Below are 20123 nucleotides of genomic sequence, written 5' to 3'. Positions count from 1 at the left end.
TACTCGCATGTTCTTTAGCAAAGTTTCGGCGGTTTTTTAATTGAAATTCCTTCATGAGAGGGATTTTCTTGGTGATCGAGATTGGAATCCTCTCTCTCGAAGAACTGTGCTAATTTTATTCTTGCAAACATTTATCTCACTTGATTGCTATCTTTTTACAGTTCAGAGCGAGTCAGTCAAGGACTATTCTGTTCTTTTTGAACAAAACTCCTAGCTGTGAGGTGAGAAAATTTTTGTAGGACGCCCTGAACAAGGCAGACTAGTAGAAAGATGGAATGATTTCCACCTCCGAACTGTATCCCCAACTGTCGTTATTGGGATATTTAACACAGATATTATTTTTGTATCCCACACTATCTCTGTGTGGTTGAATAATTAATTTTCTAGTTGATTCAGACAATTATGCAGTGTTAGGCAATGTTGAAGAGCGTAAAATGTGTGCCACCTTCTAATGACGATGCCATTTAATGAATGACTGCAGTATGAGAGATGCCTATAAGACGTTCTTTTGCACTCTAGAATAATTCAACGTTTTCTAATCTTAGAATATTCCCCGGAACATAATGGATGAGAAATTATTGGCGAAGCAAATTCAATTTTTTACGATGTTTTGGATACTTTTTGAACCTTCTATATCTAACCGTATTTTACAAAATTACAATTATCATGTCAACATTTAATGATATTGTTGTTCTGATATGAATATGATATATGTATTTTTCATGTAAATTTACATTAGAATGGTCATTGTTTATGTAATTTTGTTGAATAAGCTTCAATGAAATAAATTTTTTCCTTTGTGTCGGATACTTTTTGTACCCACTATATCTAACCGTACTCCATGCCTGCATTTCCACTCCCTGCCTTCCTCCCATCCTAACGCCCCTTTAGGTATGGGGCACATCCGCCCCAAAACTAACATGATCGTCCCAGAGGGCTATAGGGTCACTAACTGTAACAACGCCCTCGATCACCCTTATCCTCATCATCCTGACAGCCGACTGAATCTTAACTATCTCTCAAAATAACTCATTAAATCTTGTCCTTGTTTGATCGCTCGAGGTTCAGACCTACCGTCTACAACTACCAAGCCTCTAATTAATGCAAGTTTAACGATAGTAGGCGCAGCAGACACTGAACCCAGCAGGTTGTTAAGTGAACGTAATGCACTAAGCACAAGACCGACTCATCCTTAGGTACATTTTGAAAGAGTGTCATCAGCCGAAAGTGAACGGTACATACCTCGCCCTGAAAATACTGTTTCTTGACAGCGTAAAGAGCGCTCGTCAGTTCAGTTGCAGTTGGCACGTCGATGACGTGACCTCCTGTCATTAAGGCGAGTTCTGCCAGGATATGGTAGACGCGACTTGCTGAAAGCATCTCTGGCTCAAGGGGAATGGCACTTGCGTTTCCCCCAATCCATATGTTGTGTGATGAGTTAGGTTTGGTAGATTGGTTCTGTGCGCTCTCATCTTTTTGTAAAATGTGTCCAACCACCAACGGCATTACCTGGAAGATGTTAAGCAATTGAAATGCCGGGCGCGCCAAATGTGTGGGGCATAGAGACGTGGCAAATAGAGTGAGGCAAGCAAGATTAATTTCGAATAAAACAAATACAAAACTTTTAAAGACCACGTTATCTTAACGGACATTAAAGAAACATTAACTTTTTCAGTGAGTTGTCCTAAATTTTATTCTTGACCTAAAATGAAGTCTAAAGTGAATTTTTTCACTTGATTGATTGATTTGATCCTCACTGAGGATCAAATCTTGAATTGTTAGGCAGCATAAGCATGCATACCAAATTTCAAGTTTCTAGGATCTTCAAAAGTGCTCTAAATTAGGGTTTGAAGTTTTGATGACAGACAGACAGACGGACACGAAGCGAAGAGAAGAAAAACGTGGTAAAATTGTTGCTTTCTCGAGTGGTTTTCATTTTTTGGAATTCTAGGTAATTTCGGATGCCTTGGTACAACGACAACAGGCGTTCAATCTCTGAGCGTAAAACAGCTTTAGCTGGAACGTTGGGATCAGTATGTGAATAGAGCGAAATTCAGGAATTATATACTTATAATGTTAAATTACGGGAGCGCCAGAAGCTCAAGAGTACAGCGAGAACTGGAAACTAACGAGGGTTGCCTTCTAAAAGAGCTCATTCACGGGGCTTGTATTCGCTCCCAGTCCACTTTTGCAAGCTGAGGTCCTCCTATACACTAGGAGAGTATTTGGTTTGCCGAGTATTTGCAGGATGCAGAGCGGCACACACATACTCACGACGACTGCCGCAGCCCGACTAGATAGACCTCACATAAGTCATAACAAGTTGAACAGCTTCGGGCGCCAATGTATCAGCTACTCGTATCCGAATAATGAATCATCACAATATTCTGAGTGTGGGTTCTCGAACTGAATACTCGGAGCGAATACAAGCCCCATGTACCTTAATTAAGATAGTTAAGGTAGTGGGCGCAGAGTAGTGGGGTTGGGCCCACCGTGGCAACTCATGTGGTTCAGTGTCTGCGTCTTATTCTCTCTCAGCCTCTCCGACTACTTTGTAAAGAAGCCAAGCCTTAAGTGCGAGTCACATTTAAATTGTGACTTATTCTTCTTCGCGCCTTTTTCTCTAAAATTATTTTGTATCTACGACAGCATTAAAAAAATATACAGTATTTGTTTGTTCGCTCCCGAGAATGCATGCTGCATTCTCGGGAGTTGCTTGCGTTTATTGTCGTCCTTCTTAATTTTTGATGCAGCTCGTAAGCCCTCTAGAGATTACAAGATTTTCTGATGCTATATTTGCAGCTATTGATGCTGATAGTAATGTCCAGAAGGAAAATGTTGAGTTAATTACATGTTACTAGCATAACTTAAAATGTCATATGCAGCGTTGGAGCATGTTCGAACGCGACTATTGTACACGCGCTTTCTGGATGAATACGTTCCGATCTGGTTCTATATGTGATTCTATCTGCAGTACATGCTGATTTATAAATTTTCGATAAATAAAAATTTCCAGAGATTATACCTTGTGGCTGAGGTTAACAGCCCATAAATTGAATTCTACATTGAAGAGAACAGGGAAGTACGATTGCTCAGTCTCACTCGTCATCAATGATTTCATTGCCGTATTCCATCTGCTTCTCTGGGGAACAGATATCGCCGCAATTTATTCGGAGTTAATAATTTAGAAAGTTATTTGCAGTTTTCATACATTGGCGTCACAGTGTTTTTACATTCTATATACATTCGTCGCATAGTATTCGAATATTGTCACAGTTTTTTCTAAATACAATTGGTTGATATACTATAATAATTCAGAGCAGTTTACATAACGCAGTGGTGGGCACAGTTCCGCTAATCCACTAACCGCTAATTAACGAAGCTAATTTTTCCTTATCGGATTAGCTTTTCAGCAGCTAACTTTGAAAACCATCAGCGAAACAATTCTCTTCCGCTAAATTTAGTTCCGCTAACTGGCAGTCCGCCAAAAATTTTTAAGATCTCTTCTGAAAGAGAATTCAGATGTTAATATTTAATGCTAACCATCGTTAGCTTGTGTGTTTGTATCTCTTAATCGTTTAATACTTTCTTATTCGTTTGATAAACTGCATGTTGAATGTCAACTGCTGCACACTTCATTTCATTTCGTTTGTTCATTTAATTTTTTATGTACATCTTGATCATCATCTGATCTTGGCATACTACACCTTTTTGGAAAGCTCTTTGTTAATGCTACAACATATTAAAAGTTTAGCTCTCTTGCATCTGTTTCTCTGAGTTTAGAGCCCCCAAAAAAATTAAGCCAAAGCTAAATTGATATACTAATAGTTAGCGGTTAGCGATAAATTCATCTAAAATTTTCGGCGATTTATCGGGTTAGTTTAATAAAGGCTAACTTTTCAGTTAGCGGATTACCGGTTGTCGAAGCTAACTTTTCGGTTAGCTGTGCCCACCACTATACATAAGTGACCGGTTTTCAACCAGTCGGGTTAACCAGCTACTCCAATCACAACTTTCAAGCCACGCACAGCCAAATATTTGTAGCCATTCCATTGTAGAAACAGATGCTTGTTGACATCTTTTAGCAGCGTCAAAAACAAGAGGAATAGGAATCACCTTGATTCTCTTGCGCAAGAGCAGTTCCCGTGTGTGCAGGGGCGTGCTGGCCCCCGTGTGCCCTCCTAAAGCCCGGTCCACACGCTCAGTTTTCACAACGATTTGTCTGCGCAGTTTCATAAGTCGGAATGAAATCGTTGCAATTTTTAGAGCGTCCACACGGTACCGACTTATCTGAGTAGTTTGCTCAGTTTTGCGCGATCTCGCCATGAAAACGTCTCGGACAAATTTTACGGCCGGTCTCCCCAAATTCGGCGAGCATGGAATATCTCCCAAAGTAATGAACGTAGCTCGATAAAACTTGATACACATATTCATTAGGACTTAACGGTGATGTTTAGCTCGTGAACATTTTTGGAATTTCACCTTCATTCCTGAGTTATATGACGATACGTGCTGAAATTTGCAGTGAGCATGACATTTCTTCTTAACTACTGTACAGATTTGAACGAAACGTTGAATATAGAAACCTAACCTCCCATCGGTAGCTCAGATTTCGATGGAACTGCGCAGTTTTCCCGCCGGCTCCAAAACTGCGCAGTTTTCCCGTCCACACGCAACGTTTTATCTGCAACGATTAGAACTGCGCAGACAAATCGTTGTGTAAAACTGAGCGTGTGGACCGGGCTTAAGGGAGCGCTCTCTGTTAGCATGAAGACCTCCGTGCCAGGCAGCGCTGCGTGGGCAGCCGTGTGCAGAGCAGCCAGAGGGTCCTGAGTGGAGGAAATTTTAGGGTACTAGAGTGGATGAGGAATAAAGATCCCGAAAACGCCTTGGAAGCCTGAGCGTTTGAATTTTGCGAAAGGCGATTATGATAAACTCAGTGAAGCAGAGAATATTTCGAACTGTATAAAGGACATGAATGTGGTTGAGTAATGGTCATTTCTCAAGGACACAGTTATGTCAGCAGTTGCTGCGTGTGTACCTAGAATTAAGCTCGGTGGAGCCAAAAAAACTCAGTGGAGAACAGTATAGTTCTAGCTTAGCAGAAAACCAAGAAGGAAGCCTACCAGCGCTATTGACAGACTCGTAGAGATGCCGATTATATCTTATTCGCATGAGCTCGAAATCAAGCTAAGAAAGCTGTCACAGCGCAGAAAAAATATTAAAAAAACTTGCCTGAAATGCATAAAAAAGAGCTCGAAAGCCTTCTTTTTGAACGCTCGCTCGATGTGCAAATCAAAGGATGATATTTCTGAGTTGAAAGTGGATCAACGAAATATATCTTCTGATGAGGGCAAGGCTAAGGCCATGAGGTGCTATCATGGCCTCATTATGCTATCATCAGTTGCTAGGTGCAACTGATAAGGGCTATCAGTTTTTTTAGTAGCGTATTCACTGAAGAGGACTTGACCAGTGTTCCATCTATTGAGGAGCGCCAAGTCGGCTCTAAATTAACAAGTTTTGAAATACAAGAAAAAGAGGTTCTCAAGCGCGCGGTCACTCTAAATCCCAACAAGTCATGTGGACCGTGCGGCTTCCATCCCAGATTACTCAGAGTTAGCAACCGTCCTAACCAGCCCTTTGACGTAATTTTTTCGTCAAACTTTGAACGAAGGGATCTTGCCGCCTGACTGGAAAAAAGCTCAACTAACACCATTGTCCGAAAAAGGTAACAAAAGCTGCTTGAGCAGCTATCGCCCTGTCAGTTTGACAAGTGTCGTCTGCAGGGTAATGGAATCTGTTGTGAGAGATCGATCATTTGACTGTTAATAATCTCCCCTTTTAGACTGTCAACATCGCTTTATTGCCGGTAGATACTGCACCACTAACCTTTTGTCTACTTTGAATGAATGGACCCGCCTACTGGACGAAAGGGAGCCAGTAGATGCAGTGTACCTCGATTTTACAGACATGTAGCGGTGTCCTAAATGAGCAGCTGTTGCATAAATTTAGTCTTTGGGAAATGAGAGTATAGAACTCAAATGGATCAGAGATGTTCTTGTAGGGAGACGACAACTTGTCGGTATTAATGTGACCGTTTCAGACTGGGCTTCAGTGAGCAGCGGCGTGCCACAAGGAAGCGTTCTCGGGCCTGTTTTATTCATTGTGTTTATCAATGGTCTGCCAGAAGCTGTGTCTAGCGTTTGCTCGATGTATGCTAACGACACAAAAGTTTATAATACAGTGAAGAATTCGTCGCAGAAAGCACGGTTGCAAGGTGATCTTGACAGGTTAGTTGACTGGGCTGATAAGGGGCAGCTGCGCTTTAATGCTGACAAATGTAAAGTAACCCACCTTGGCAAGAACAATGAACAGCAAGATTACTGTATGAGAAGACAGTGTTGCGAAGCGAGAGTGATGATGTCGAAGTCGAAAATGAAATAAGATTTGGGAGCAATGTCGACGATGCGGTGAAATTTTCTAAGCATATTGAAGCTCAAGTTAATAAAGCCAATAAACGACTTTGACTGATCGGACGCTCTTACGAGTACTTAGATGCAGATGCGATGAAGCTGTTGTTTGTCGCTGTTGTGCGTCCGAACCCAGAGTCTGTAAACGCCGTGTGGTCACCAAAATTAGAAAAGGACAAAAATTTAGTCAAGAGTGTTCAAAGACGTACAACAAGGATAATTCCGGGATTAAAAGGCAAGCCTTATGAAGAAAGAATACAGATTATGAAGTTTCCAAGCCTCTGTTATCGACGTCTGTGTGGTGACCTCATTGAAGTATACTAGTATACCCACGGGTTATACAAGGTCCCAGAATAATTGCTAGAATTTGAAATATGAACCAACACCAGGGGCCACCGCTATAAACTAAAAAACTGCGTTGTAACATATCCATACGACAACATTTCTTCTCGCTTCGATTCACCGACATGTCGAACAGCTTCCCAAATGGAATCGTTGACGCTCTGAGTAGGAACGCCTTCAAACACAGACTAGACGAAGCTATGCAGGAGCATATGTTCAGTCTTAAAATGCCTTGCACCTTACGGACCTGGCAATAAGTCAGGCAGCAAAATTAAACAATATTCAGTTATGGAAAGATCGTGTTCAAAAGGTCGGATCCCTTGTGGAATCAAGTCAAGAAAAGTACAAGAATCGGCAACAGGCCATGGACCTATTTCTTCAGTTCCGACACTTCTATTCTATTCTATGTAAGCCTAATATTTGTAATTAACCTTTAATTGGTACTAGGCCATCTAGTCCTGTGCATTTCTGTTCGGGAGTAAAAGAAGAAGCTGTAAAAACCAGACAATTCTTATTACTGCATTTGAATTAGCACAGAAGGGTGCATGCTTGAGGCAAGAAAGTCCCAACTTTACACTTTAGTTCACATTCTTATTCGTGGTCGAGAAAGTTAGAGGGCATAGTAGCTCATGATGTTAAGTATTTTACGCCAGTCTCGTCTTCATGGATGTGTAAATTTGTGGCCCACGGCTGCGCGCCTATCGCCCTTATGCAGAGCCACATTAGATTGAGAAACCTGTTCATATTTACATGTTTTGAGGAAAATATCAGGCTCGACCATAGCCCGCTGGAAAAGAACTTTCATCGATCTCTCGAGAATTGCGTGGGCAATATTCTTACAATAACTGACCCGTGGTGCAGCTACGGCATCGATGAGGGATGATTTTAGGGCTTGTACAAGAGCAGTAGCAGAACTGGACCGAAACACTCCGCCCCCTCCTCTTACTGCCCACAGAAAAACTCAAAAAATGATTAATAGTAATGGTTATTTCACGCTACTAATCCAATTAATACATATTTTTCGCATATAATTTAAGGCAATTCATGTTATTCGTCGTATTGTTGTTGGACGTAAATTGACGGCTTACAATTGGCAGGCTATAATTGAGCGTCCTTATTTTCTTTCAAGAAGCGACGATAAAATTGAGCGCTTGTCCAATTATGCAAACAAAAGAGCCGCCCTCACCTGAATCATCCTCCAATCTTGGAAACCATGAGTTCCATTTCGAACTTCCTACAAACATCAAATGCCGCACAATCGTGTTACACCTGCAAGTATCTTTTCCAATCACTGCAGTGTGCTGCGAGAGGTACTCAAGTGAATTTTGTATAAGGTTCCCGAAGATTGGCTCCGGTTAGGGAAAGGTATTGAATGAGCGGCTCAATAATAATAACGGGCTCAGTAGGCACAAGGTTTTCAACATAGCATAGAATTATAGCGTTAAGGGCGTACCAGTATCAGAGTAAACAACTAATAGGTATTCTTCAGGTTCTGGCAGCTCCAATGTTCCGAAAGGCAAAGAGTTCATATTGGTATCTTCGTCGTAATCGTAATCTTCAGGTTCTGGCATCTTTATTGTTCCGAAAGGCAAAGAGTTCAACAGGGTTTCGGTGTAATCCTTCCTGCCGTCGGTGACGATGGCTACAGCTGGTCTTGGGTGCAGTGACAGCAGGTGATTGAATAGCTCGTTGCCCACGGCCTGTCTGAGCGCCGTGAGGTAATGTGCCGTTGCCTGCAGCCATTAAAAATTTTGCGGAGGTAACAAAAACTATGTATCATCCTCGAATTTATATTCGAATGATAAAATTCTAAAAGATAATCAAAAAATTCTTCACTTAAGAAGCAAGATATTATTCACTGAAACATTCTTCACCCTTCTTTGCGTTTCTTGACGAAATTTTTTTGATTCCACTGGTTATTTTAACATATTTTTGGAGGACTCTTGCATGCATGATATCACTTCGATATCGTGTATCGTACTACATTGAACTGAAGTATTTAATTTCAAAAACTGCTTTGTTAGACAAATGGTAAAGTTAAAATACTTGACATCTGTCATAACATAAAAACTCCTATTTCATAGTTATACAGTCCTAGATTTTATTCGTAATCAATTTTCCTATAATTTGTCAGTAAATCTTTGTTCAGCGAAGAATTAAGCGTTGTTTATTCTGAAGAATGAAGCATTTTTGTTCAGCATTAGTCGTAAAATCAGTCGACGCTCAATCTTTCATGAAAGATGGACCGCAAATCGGGCACAATAATTGAATCACAATGCATATTTTGAAGAAAATTTTCCACTATACCTATCGAGAAATCGCAAATCCCGTGAAAATTTGTCATACACAAATGTGTCTCAACATCGTTCATAAACTTTTTCTCTGGAAATTTTAATCCTACAATTCTTCATGAAATCGGAAGGACGACTAATCTTTATTAATATCCCATCGTTCGATTTGTGTCTAGATTTTTATACGCACCTATGAAAACACTTTCTTTACATTTTTCTTATCACTTTCACGTCAAATGTCTCATCTTGAGGACTCCTCATGAAGAGTCTCCTGTCATTCATAATATCACGAGTTCTAACCTGCGCAGCGAGTCGCGCCGCTCGATTGTGCAGGTCAGGCCGAGGGCTGAAGCAGGCTGAGGGCAGGTCTTTGCTGATGCCCCCCACCCCCATGCGACCACGTCTTGCCTGACGGGGAGGAAGCTGACACTTGCCTGGGGCAGTGTCATTCTCAAGATTAATACATGACTTTCAGAAATATTAATAGCAGTAAAGGAGCTGAAAACAACTGAATAGATCTATTAAATACATTCAACACTCCTTATTTGCGTCGTTTTTTCCATTCCTACACACATTAGAAAGGCACACAACTTGAGTTATGCCAAATTTCAAAAGTTAATCAGCTCAGAGTAACGCCTCATCTCATAAATTTCAAGCAGACCCTCGGCCGTACTACCTACCTGGCAGCGGCGTGTATCCCATGTTGGTGACGTACTCAGAAGTCAGTAAGCCAGACTCCAGAATATAATCTGTCAGGTGACTCCTGCATTCAACACCCTTCTGACAGTGTAAAAAAAGAATACAAGCAAAATTTCACTGATAAAATGAACGCTTAGGAAAGAATTTGAATAGAAAGAAGTAACAACATAAGCCGTGAGAAGATGCAGGGTTTATATAACGTTCTTGAGTTCCAGTCTATTTACAGAGCTAGGGCGCGGTTGCTTTAGCATGCACAAATTAAACATGAGCAAATATATGTGGATTGCGATTGCTCGCCTTGGAGACATTATGAATTAAACTCAAACTGAGGAACATTTTTCTCCTTTGTAAGTGTGGGGACCATTAAGCAAAAAATTTTAATGCAGTCTAAGAATGCCAGAGAAAAACTGAACTAGTAACTAGGATCGATATAATCCAGGAACAGGCCTACTCACATTGAGGCATGTGACGCAAGTCTCCTCATCGAAGCGAGCGACGTCCGGCAGCGTCCCACTTGGCAGCCCTGTACATGAGCGATTTTAATTACATTCTCCCAGATTATTATATTCAATTTAATTTGAGTGAAGTTCGTTAAAATCAGGCTGTCCTACGGAATGTTGGACTCTTGTATATCCTGTTTTGTAATGTCTTCGTATGTTGCGTTGTCTTTGCCTTAGTTAGCTCGAGTTGTGATTGTTGTTTAAACTGTCTTTATACTTATTCGCGATTTGAGTACTCAGTGTTCGATGGTAACCATGAAACTTTCGTCATATATTAACATGTTGGTGCATGGGGTGTATGACAACGAATTCGTAGCATGGTCAGGGTTCATTGGTCCGGGGGTTGATGATTTTGCCATATGTATTCGATCCTTGTAAACGTTTTGAAGGTATTGAGGCTTGATTCAGTTGTCTGGATTATGTTGAAGACAGAGGAAGGCGACGTGATGAAGAATGTTATAAATGATTTCGAAGGTGTTATTGATGCCTTTAGCTTAAACATAAGTTCATCGAGTTCGGAGAGTGGATGATTATTGCAGGAGACATGAAGTGTTGGTTGAAGCGAACGAAATACAGGAGAGAATTGCAGCGGGAGAAATAGCTACACAAGTGCTTCAGTACTCTGTTTTTAGTACGCTTTAGAACTCTTTAGTGTCTCTACCAGCGGGCCCTACGGACGTGGAAAATTAAAACAATTGAATAATCATTTCAGGCTGGAAAATATTTAAATGTAAATATCAGCGTAAACAAAGCGTGTATACGAGCTTGTAATTGGCTGATATGCAATGTTGTTAGATAGTACGCTCTTAGCTAAGTCGGCCGTACGAAAGTTTTGAATGTGTTAAAAGTAGCTGAGCGTACGCTAGACGTATCTTCTTGTGCTTAAGTTCAAGAAGATACGTCCACTTAGCAATGTTTGAAAGTACCTGCCCTCACCAAGACCTTCGAGGATAGAGTCGTGGCCCAGCTCGATCCAGTTGGAGTGCGAGTAGAAGTCTTGCAAGGCTGCGAGCGACGTGCCCAGCAGGTACCTCGCCGCCGCCACGTCACGCGTCTTCAACGCGCCTACCAACCGCCCCCACCGCGCCTGCAGCACCGCATGTGACGCCGCGAACTGCTCATTGTTGAAGTGGTACCTGATGCCGGAGTGCCAGATTTGCAGGTTAGAAGTTTACGGATACCCTGCTTAATGACTGATTTTAATTACCAGAGTATTGAATCTTACTACTACTGCGGTAATAAGTACCGTATAATTTTAATGTCTCTCCCACACTTATCTCGCAGAAAAGTATGTAGATTAAACAGAGGGCTTGGTAAAGGACCTATCCAGTGTAGTTTTATTGTCACTCAACCAGGCATTTTTAATGCGATGTTCTAAAGCAGGCCTCGAGTTACTATAAAACAGAGCCGCAGCTCCTGGATGATGTATATTTTATGGTTCATTTTGAGAGCTTTTTCCAAATATTTTCTGGGTAAATATAAAAAGGCTGTAATTTTGTAGTGCTCAAAACTTGGGCAGAGATTTTAGGATACGGGGTGCCGGTTTGTCCACCACCTGTCAGCACTGTGGCACGCCGCCTATTTAAATTGCGACTAGCGACCAAAAGCGTCATTGACGGAGTTAAACATTTTCCTTCAATGATGTTTCATCATTGAAAATGTCTTTGCCTATACTTAAGAAAGCAAAGGCGTAGTCTGGCCTCACGATATCGTTTACCTCAACTAAGCTCAAATCTTGATGCCATGGCGTTAAACTAATATTGGGATCTTTCTATATCCTACTTTACCTTTAAATCCCGCATTTGGAACTTCGTTTTTGAGCATCTGAAAGCACAGAATTTTTAGAACTTAGCTGAGGACGAATTATTAAACTACTTTTAAGTTGTGAATTCCATGAATGTTAAAGTGAAGGTGTTGTTGTGTGTGTGAAGGTGTTGCTTTGCCAAACTTCACACTTAGTTCCTATCCCTTTCCGTAGGTAAGAAAGCTAGAGGGCATAACAGCTTATGAATTCAAGTTCTCAATGTCACAGCCACAGCAGAAGCTTGCTAAAGGTAAGCACGGTCATACTGCATCTGGCCAAACCTCTTCCGGCGTAACCTCTTCAGTCCTAACCTACACAAGTAGCAACATTTCTCCACCAAAACAAAACTGAGCGGACCTAACCTAACCTCATTGGCTGCAGGAAGTTGGAAAGGCGGTCCAAGTGCGCTGGTAGGGGCAGTCATTGGTTGCAAGAAGGTTGTGAGCCGGGACAGCGTGAACAGGTTAGGCCGGAGTAGGTTCAGCGGGATGAGGAACTGCCTGCTTATGAACGAGCATGCTTAAGCATCGGATGAAGATCTACGGCGCTATTATCTTTCGGCAATTTGCCGCTTTTCTAGATTGCGGTGTTCAAGCATAGTCTGCGGCTTCTAGCTCTGTGGCTGAGCGAATTTAATGCACGATGAGGCTGGGTGATTGGCTCCATGGCTTATTTATAGAAGTAAAATTTGTGGCCTACTGGCGACGTAAAGAAGAATCGTGAGTTAGCGCCAGAGGTTTTTGGTACTTGAGAGCTAACCATCACGGTCAGCAGTAAGCGGACGTCGTGACGCCTGCCACCGGGAGACCATCGGATTCGCTCATTTTCGAACATTAACGGTCGCGAGCTACGACTCGTCGATACAGCTATGATTACGGTCATAGCATCTACGAATGACGACCACGACTTTGCCATATCAACGCAACGGCAGCGCCCGCAGTGACTTAATTGCGAGACAACCCTATAAGCTGACGCTGCAGCGTTGCAGGACCGGATGTCCGTCTGCAGGGGCACCGTCTAAAGGCCCGTTTACACTAGGGGCAGCGACATGGGCGGTGAGGCGCTTGCTGCAGCGCCTCACCGCCCACAACCGTTCACACTTACTTTTGTACACGGGAGCTCGAGACCGCGCGCTTTGAAGATTAGATGCCAGTTAATAAGACGTCAGTGGAGATGGATATAACCAAATTTGAGCTCTGGGCCATTGTTCTCGGGTGTGCTGCTGTTAAGATTTACAAAAACACGATTTACACAATTACATTTTCAAAGAATTATCAGTTGCGAATACATCAGACTTCCAAAATTATACTAGACGGCCTGTGGACTTGTTTGGCAGTCTGCTAAGAAAAATAATCCAAATGATTATTTTATAATCTGGAAATAATCCGCTCATCCAGAAGCAGGATGATAGAATTTAGATGGAATTCACATGCAATGGAATTCATTTGCAATGAAATTCATTAATCACGATAGAATTGCGAAAACAATATATTAACTTTCTTGAGAACCTCGTTTATGGTGACTTGTACACAAAAGTTTTTTAAAACTTCAACTATTTTCACCAGCGCTTGTTCTTTTGCATTTCGACTTTTATACACTTTTGACTGAGCTCTCTACAGCCATCCATGCTCTATCCAAAGATCAGTTAGCCTCTCTAATAGAGAGTGAGACCAAACAAGCGGCTCTATGTCCGCTTTAGGTTCCGGTTGCCGGAGCAAAATAGGCGCCGAAACATAATCTTGTGAAATTCCTGTAGAGCTTGGGGCGATCGTGGGGTGCGCGTATTTGGTGCCTGACACGTTCGGGACAGACGCGGCCGCACCTGAAAAATGCGTTAAAAAAAAGCTCCCTCCCTTCCCCTCCTTATGAGGGGAAGGGAGGGGACATTTAAATCTATGTACGTTATATATATGTATATGTAGTCTAGTACTTGTCGCTTAGTTTTAAGATCAGAGCACAGTCTATCAGAGGCTCAATTTCATGCAAGGACGTTTACAGCTAGTAACTATTTTGACATGGAGTGGTTAGAAATGAGGGCAATAATCGCAAATAACAAATTCAATCGATACGTCAATATCACTGATTCGAGGTAATGCAAGTCAATCCAATTTCTCCTATTAAATCCATGTATCCTGCTGAAAAATCACGTTGAGTTTAAAATAATCGTTGAAATATTTACCGTTTCATGTCATGTAACTTTCATCACATTGAATTTCTATCGAGCAAACGGTTCTGTATGGGCCTCGAATTTCTGCGTCCATTGACGACAAAGAAAGACCACACAATAGAATGGAGAAGCACATGTTAATCTTAACAAAATCGAATTTAAAAGCAAAGAAAACGCCGAGAAAATTCACCATGTCGATATTGAAAACGTTTCGGAGTCCAGCTCCATCATCAGTTCGACTAAATTAAAAATGAATAAAATCACTTTAAAAGTCAAAATTCAAAGACAGACATAAAACCTAAACAAGACCTAACATTATATCGAAATAAACAGGACTAGTTTCCGAGTATCCTGAAATCACTCTCAGATACAGCCACGTCGCACTGTTCAGCATGGAGGCGCACGGAAGAATGAGGAGGCTTGGCGAGAGGCAAGTTAGAACGATAGCTCCTGCCACGGTGTTCAGAAACCCGGATGTAGAAGTTACGCGACGTCATCCCAACGTATGTAGATGCACAGCGTGCACAACAGAACTCAGAGACCAGGTTTGATCGCATCCGAGCAGGAATAACGTCCTTATACCTGAAGAAAGAACCATTTTTGAATTTTTTTGAAAGAACCAGTAAAACATGCAAATTTATATTTGGAAATATTTCAAACACAGCATCTTTAATTCTTTGGACATAGTTTCAGACGCACTACTAAAATAGGGCAATATGCAATAAATAATTTTCTTACTATCGCATTCAGTCACAGTTTCAGAAAATTTGTTAGACAAGAAGCGTTTGATTTTACTATACACAAGGCACGATGGAAACCATTAAGCTGAAATATATTACGAATGAAATCGAATTCCAAATGCATATCATGGAAAGTAGAACACATCCTATATCCACGGTATATCAAAGTTTGAAGACTATTCAATTTGAAACGAAACGAGCAGAAGCTAAAGAAGCTCATACCCAAGCCGGTAAATGTCGGTTTCGGCGGTCGTCTGGAAACGACCGCCGGATTTTGTGATTTTGCAATCGAGAAACGACAAGCAATTGTTATAATAATAATAATAATAATAATAGCGGTTTCAGCGTTTATTAGGCCGTAGGTCTGTCGTCGATTCTTAACATCGCAGAACATTCACAGCATCTTGCGGTCTCGAACTCGCAACGCACTGCTACAATTCTGCTGTGTTTAACAGCCCGGCCTCCTCGCCGATTCTGACCATAAACTGGCGCACAGAGCTGGAATCGAACCCGCGCCTCTCTGCGCCAATCCTGGTACTCTGAACTGTAACCACTAGGCCACCTAATTCCATAGTAAATTTTATTGAAGGATGTTTGAGGTTTAAATAATCAAAGAAGAGGCCCGCATGAGATGAATGCTTGAAGATCAGAAATGTATCATCAATATACCTATTATAAAAAATCGGTTTAAAATCAATGGGACAATCGGCCAACCAAGAAACTTCATGAAAGCACATGAAAATGTTAGCGAGTGTGGGACCAAGGGGAAGCCTCATTCCTAAACCATCAACTTGCTTATAAAGTTTACCAGCGAAAATGAAATAAGAGTTCATGACTGATAATTCTAAAATCTTTTTGAAAAGATTGCGGTTAAGACCGATCACCAGATCATTCACATCCTTAAACAAAGAGTTGAGGCAGATTTCAATAGTTTCTGCAAGAGGAATATTAGTGAACAAATTTTCCACATCGAATGAAGCCATAGTCAGGTGCTGAACATTGTGAAGTTTAGACAAAGTTTCGGAGGCAAGGGCGGAGGTATCTTTAAGTTTACGAATGAAGTTATTAATTTGATCTTCAATTTTCAAAATGGTTTTAGAGATAGGGCTAGTGACTAACTTGATTGCAGCTTTCAGTTGTTCACACTTCATAGCAAATTAGGATCTTTCTGCATCCATCGTCGGCTGCTGCAATGACAGTATTGAGTTTCACATGTAGTTCTTCTCACGCATTAAAGTTATCAGCTGCACTCTAAATTCCTGGAGAGACTATCAAATAAATAGCAGAAAATACGATAGTTATGGAAATCCTCAATTCAAATGTGTTGCTCACAGTTGCTTGAAAGCGATAGCTCATAATCTATCATCTGCTTGAGCAATAAGCTCACGCATGCAGACACACACCCAAAGCTTAATATAGTGCTTTTGTTGAAGAAACCATTTGTCTAGCAAAAAATTTTACCGGGGTCTGGAAATACTGCTTGCAACTGCTGCAAAATGATGAATAGAAGCATTTCTAACGGCTAATACTATTCCAATATTGCTGAGCTCGATGGAAATTTCCTGAACCTATCCTCGTATAATTTGTTGTTCTTCAGAAATAACCAAATTCATCCTTATACTTAGATGTAACTCAATAATGAAACCTGATAATACAACGAAACAGAGTAGATAGAACAGAACAAAAGCAACTAACTTACTTGCGAATAATCGGAATACGCTCTGCAACATTTGCCATCGTGTTCAGCTGGCCCGCCCAGTGGTATCGACTGTTGGTTAGGTACGTAGCATCGTAGGCAATGATAAACTTCGACTACACAAATAATACACAAATGATAGTTTCGACTACACAAATAGATCCAGTTGACGTGTCGATATAGAAATTAGAACCTTAAGCATATGAACAGGAGCAGCTTAAATAACATGCACGCGTCGACATGCCCAAAGTCGAAAATTTCTACCACTGCCTAAATCTTGAACACACGAATGCGTAGTCATGATGAATGTCGCCTGCCGATGAGAACTTGAGAAGTACCTATTGCAACGAACTGATCAAATAACAACTGATGTAGAGAATATTCCGCAAGCTGAAATCTTCTATTGTTGTCGAAAGAAGAACTTGCGTCGTATAATTGCTGTGATTTGAAAGAAGTGATGGCGAAAGATTCACCATACAACTACATCTTATTAAAAAATACTAGTAGGAAAAACTAACAAATTTTCCTTCATAATTTAAATTTTCCAGTCAAATACGTCATAAGTTAAGGAAGACAAAACAATAGAAAAGTGAGTGTTAATCTTTACAAAGTCAAGTTACTGCAGTAGCTTGATTGCAGTAAACAGCCATCCTATCACATTCAACAGGAGTAGTCAATTTTTAGCGCATTTTCTCATTTATGGAAAAAATGCACTATTGTGCTCGCCATGTCCGTCCGTCCGTCTGTCTGTATGTCTGTCTGTCCGTCCGTCTGCCCGTGACCTCAAGTTTTCGTCGACGAGAAAATGCGCTCTCTGTCACTCACTGCAGTGAGTACTGAGTTATATTTTTTTTGCATTGGAAGAGTTGAGCTCTAAAATTAAATTCTTTCAAGCTTTCAAATTATCAACTGCACTCTAAATTTCTGGATTGATAACCAAAATTATTACGGAATATACGATAGTAATGTGAAATCAAATAAGTTGCTCACAAATGGGATCCCGTTTAAGCACGTTCTTCCTGCCTCCTTGTACGCGATAGTTCACACCGAGGGAGCGCAGCCGTGCACCACCAATTTTGTACACCAATAAGCCCTGAATCGAACGCCTTGGATCTCTCCGGATATCCACCAATCAGCCGTGCACCACTCGGCTTTGTCTTCCTCCGGCCTTGACCACCACCTGCCGTGCACCACCAGGCCGCGGATCGAATCTGACTTCCGGGTAATTACGTAATTTTACGTTCACCGCATCTGAGGTTAGGTTTCAGATAGCATAGTTCTGTTCCAAAATTAATCGTCCTGCGACAAGTGGCCGTTCGACCGAGGGCTGGTTCGACCCACGGCCTAGATACGGACGGCTTGAAGTGTTGAAGGCTACGTTCCGGAAGGCAGGAATCATGATGGTCCACTACATCCAGGGCAGTTGTGGTTTTCGGCAGGCGACCCACGGCAAACGTTCTTATGCAATCTTCATAAATTAAGCTGTTGGCCGTAGGGATGCTTAGAAATTCCAATTTAAAGCATATCTGCAAGAGATACATCTTTAGCCGCGCAGGCAGACATATACTCAAAGCTGAACATTTCTATTGTAGCCATCATTATTTTGTGGGCTTGAAGAACAGTAATCTCCAAACAATTCGAAATCAAGGACTTTCACAAGCACTCAAAATATTCATTTGCATCCCGTTCAATGTCAACAAGTGCAATGGTATTTACCATCAAATTGTTTAAAGCTCTCTGCCGGAGACAAAACTATAATACCTTCTCGATAAGCATTGAGCACACTTCACTACGTGCTGATTCACGGTTAGTTCTAAACTTGCGCCTTACTATTGCTGCAACGGCTTATGCTCTTTCCGGATGGGGGGTGTGGGAGGTAGACCCCCACATACCCGCATACCCCCGCATGTTGGGAACTTCTAAGCACGCTCGCGCTAAAAACTCATGCCGCCTACTGAGCAGGGTAAGCTAATGGTGGCCTGACCAGCCACTGATTTCGTGTGTCATTTGACCCTTATATTTTTTCCCACGAAACTACTCAAAATAGCTCCTATTTGGCGGCTAAATAGAAGAGGCTGCCATTTCGCATCTGATTCATCTCTAATCCGAGAGTCGCAACCGAAATCGGAACGACAGCCCCGCGTAAATTTTGGCAGGATAGTGAAAGACCAGCGTACACAGACAACCTTGCTAGAAAACAGACAGCCGTCCACTGAGTGCGGCGCTTGTGTTGCATGAGGCAAGGTGCCTGTGAATCGCTAGTTCGTCAATTGCATCGTTGCCCACAAGAAGCGCACGTACGTAGAGGGGCGATGAGATCCCTACTCATTTATTACTGTATGTTCGGCATCTCTGTTTAAAGGTGACAGATTCGTTCCACTTATCACTAAAAAATCTCATCATACTGGAAAGGAAAGGCAATGAGTGAATTGAACCATTAATTGGCTCCTACGCCTTCAAATATTCTAGCAATATTCTAACTACTAAATATTCTATTGGTTCCATTCAAATATTCTAGCAACTACGAGTTTACTGCAAGTACTTCTTACGAATTTGAATCTCAGGGATGACTCGTTGGTTACATTGTACCGTGAGTCTCACGCCACAGAAATAATTTGGTCTCTTAATTACACCGTTCGTAATAGTACTGAGGCCACAAACTCGTACTGTCTACTTACATTGGCTGGGCACCCATGTCTCCGACGTGGGTGTCCGCTGCAGCGTCGGCGATATCCTGCAGGGCCAGCAGGAGGCGCTTGGTAGGTACATTCGGATCGTGGTATGCGCGGTAGGCCTCTTCCAGCGTCATGCCACGGCGGTAGTCGAGTACCCTATATGTTTTTGTATTGGGTACCTCCTGGAGCGTAACAGAAACGTAACAACGTGCCATTAAATTTAATCATAATCAAATCCAGTAGAAAAGATACACATAATTCAAACGAAATACTTCAACAGTTAAACGGTAAATCGTGTAATTCTCACTCAAAGGATGTAGATTACCGGTCACAGATTTATGGAACTGCTGCCGCGTCGATTTCATTTAATTTAGTTGAACTGGAGAACAATAGGGCAACATGGGGCTGCGCGCCCCCCACTTTTTTTAAGCTAAAATTTTGATGAAGTTTTAATTGATACGAGGTGGTTCTTTGTTTTGACTAATGAGGAGTGTATGATGTGAATTAGACGCCTATAGAGTTATTCAATTTTTAATGTAACACTATTTTGTAAAAAGTGTCAAAATGGGCCCATTGCCCCTCCCCTGGGGCAATGGGCCCATGGGCTTGGGGCAAGGCGCCCACCCTTGGTCCCTCTACCACAATTGACTATTTTTCTTTAAAAAATGATAAAATAACACTTCACAGTTGAAAATAAGAAAAATGTAATAAAAAATATGACATTCATTCATTTAATAAC

At 41.6% G+C, this 20123-nt stretch overlaps 1 protein-coding gene across 2 annotated transcripts in view; it reads right to left on the bottom strand.

The window, feature by feature from the left end:
* The window catches only part of LOC108669523, a 29614-nt gene extending 10049 nt beyond the window's left edge, over window positions 1-19565 (bottom strand). Inside the window, exons 1-10 of one of the 2 annotated variants that reach the window (XM_047879880.1) lie at window positions 19388-19565; window positions 11239-11438; window positions 10258-10325; window positions 9784-9883; window positions 9404-9537; window positions 8266-8545; window positions 7663-7757; window positions 4745-4829; window positions 4117-4181; window positions 1243-1509 (exon numbers count right to left, since the gene is read on the bottom strand). In XM_047879880.1, coding sequence (XP_047735836.1) covers window positions 1243-1509; window positions 4117-4181; window positions 4745-4829; window positions 7663-7757; window positions 8266-8545; window positions 9404-9537; window positions 9784-9883; window positions 10258-10325; window positions 11239-11438; window positions 19388-19518 — 1425 coding nt within the window. In that variant the 5' untranslated portion in view covers window positions 19519-19565. The remainder of the gene's footprint in view (window positions 1-1242; window positions 1510-4116; window positions 4182-4744; window positions 4830-7662; window positions 7758-8265; window positions 8546-9403; window positions 9538-9783; window positions 9884-10257; window positions 10326-11238; window positions 11439-19387) is intronic. The other variant, XM_047879883.1, reaches the window with a different exon arrangement.
* Window positions 19566-20123: the final 558 nt, after the last annotated feature.

The sequence above is a fragment of the Hyalella azteca genome, unplaced genomic scaffold (assembly GCF_000764305.2).
Source record: "Hyalella azteca isolate HAZT.00-mixed unplaced genomic scaffold, Hazt_2.0.2 contig425, whole genome shotgun sequence".
NCBI classification, from domain to species: Eukaryota; Metazoa; Arthropoda; class Malacostraca; order Amphipoda; family Hyalellidae; genus Hyalella; species Hyalella azteca.
The sequence above is the reverse complement of the archived record's forward strand: the minus strand, read 5'-3'. Positions and strand labels throughout refer to the sequence as shown.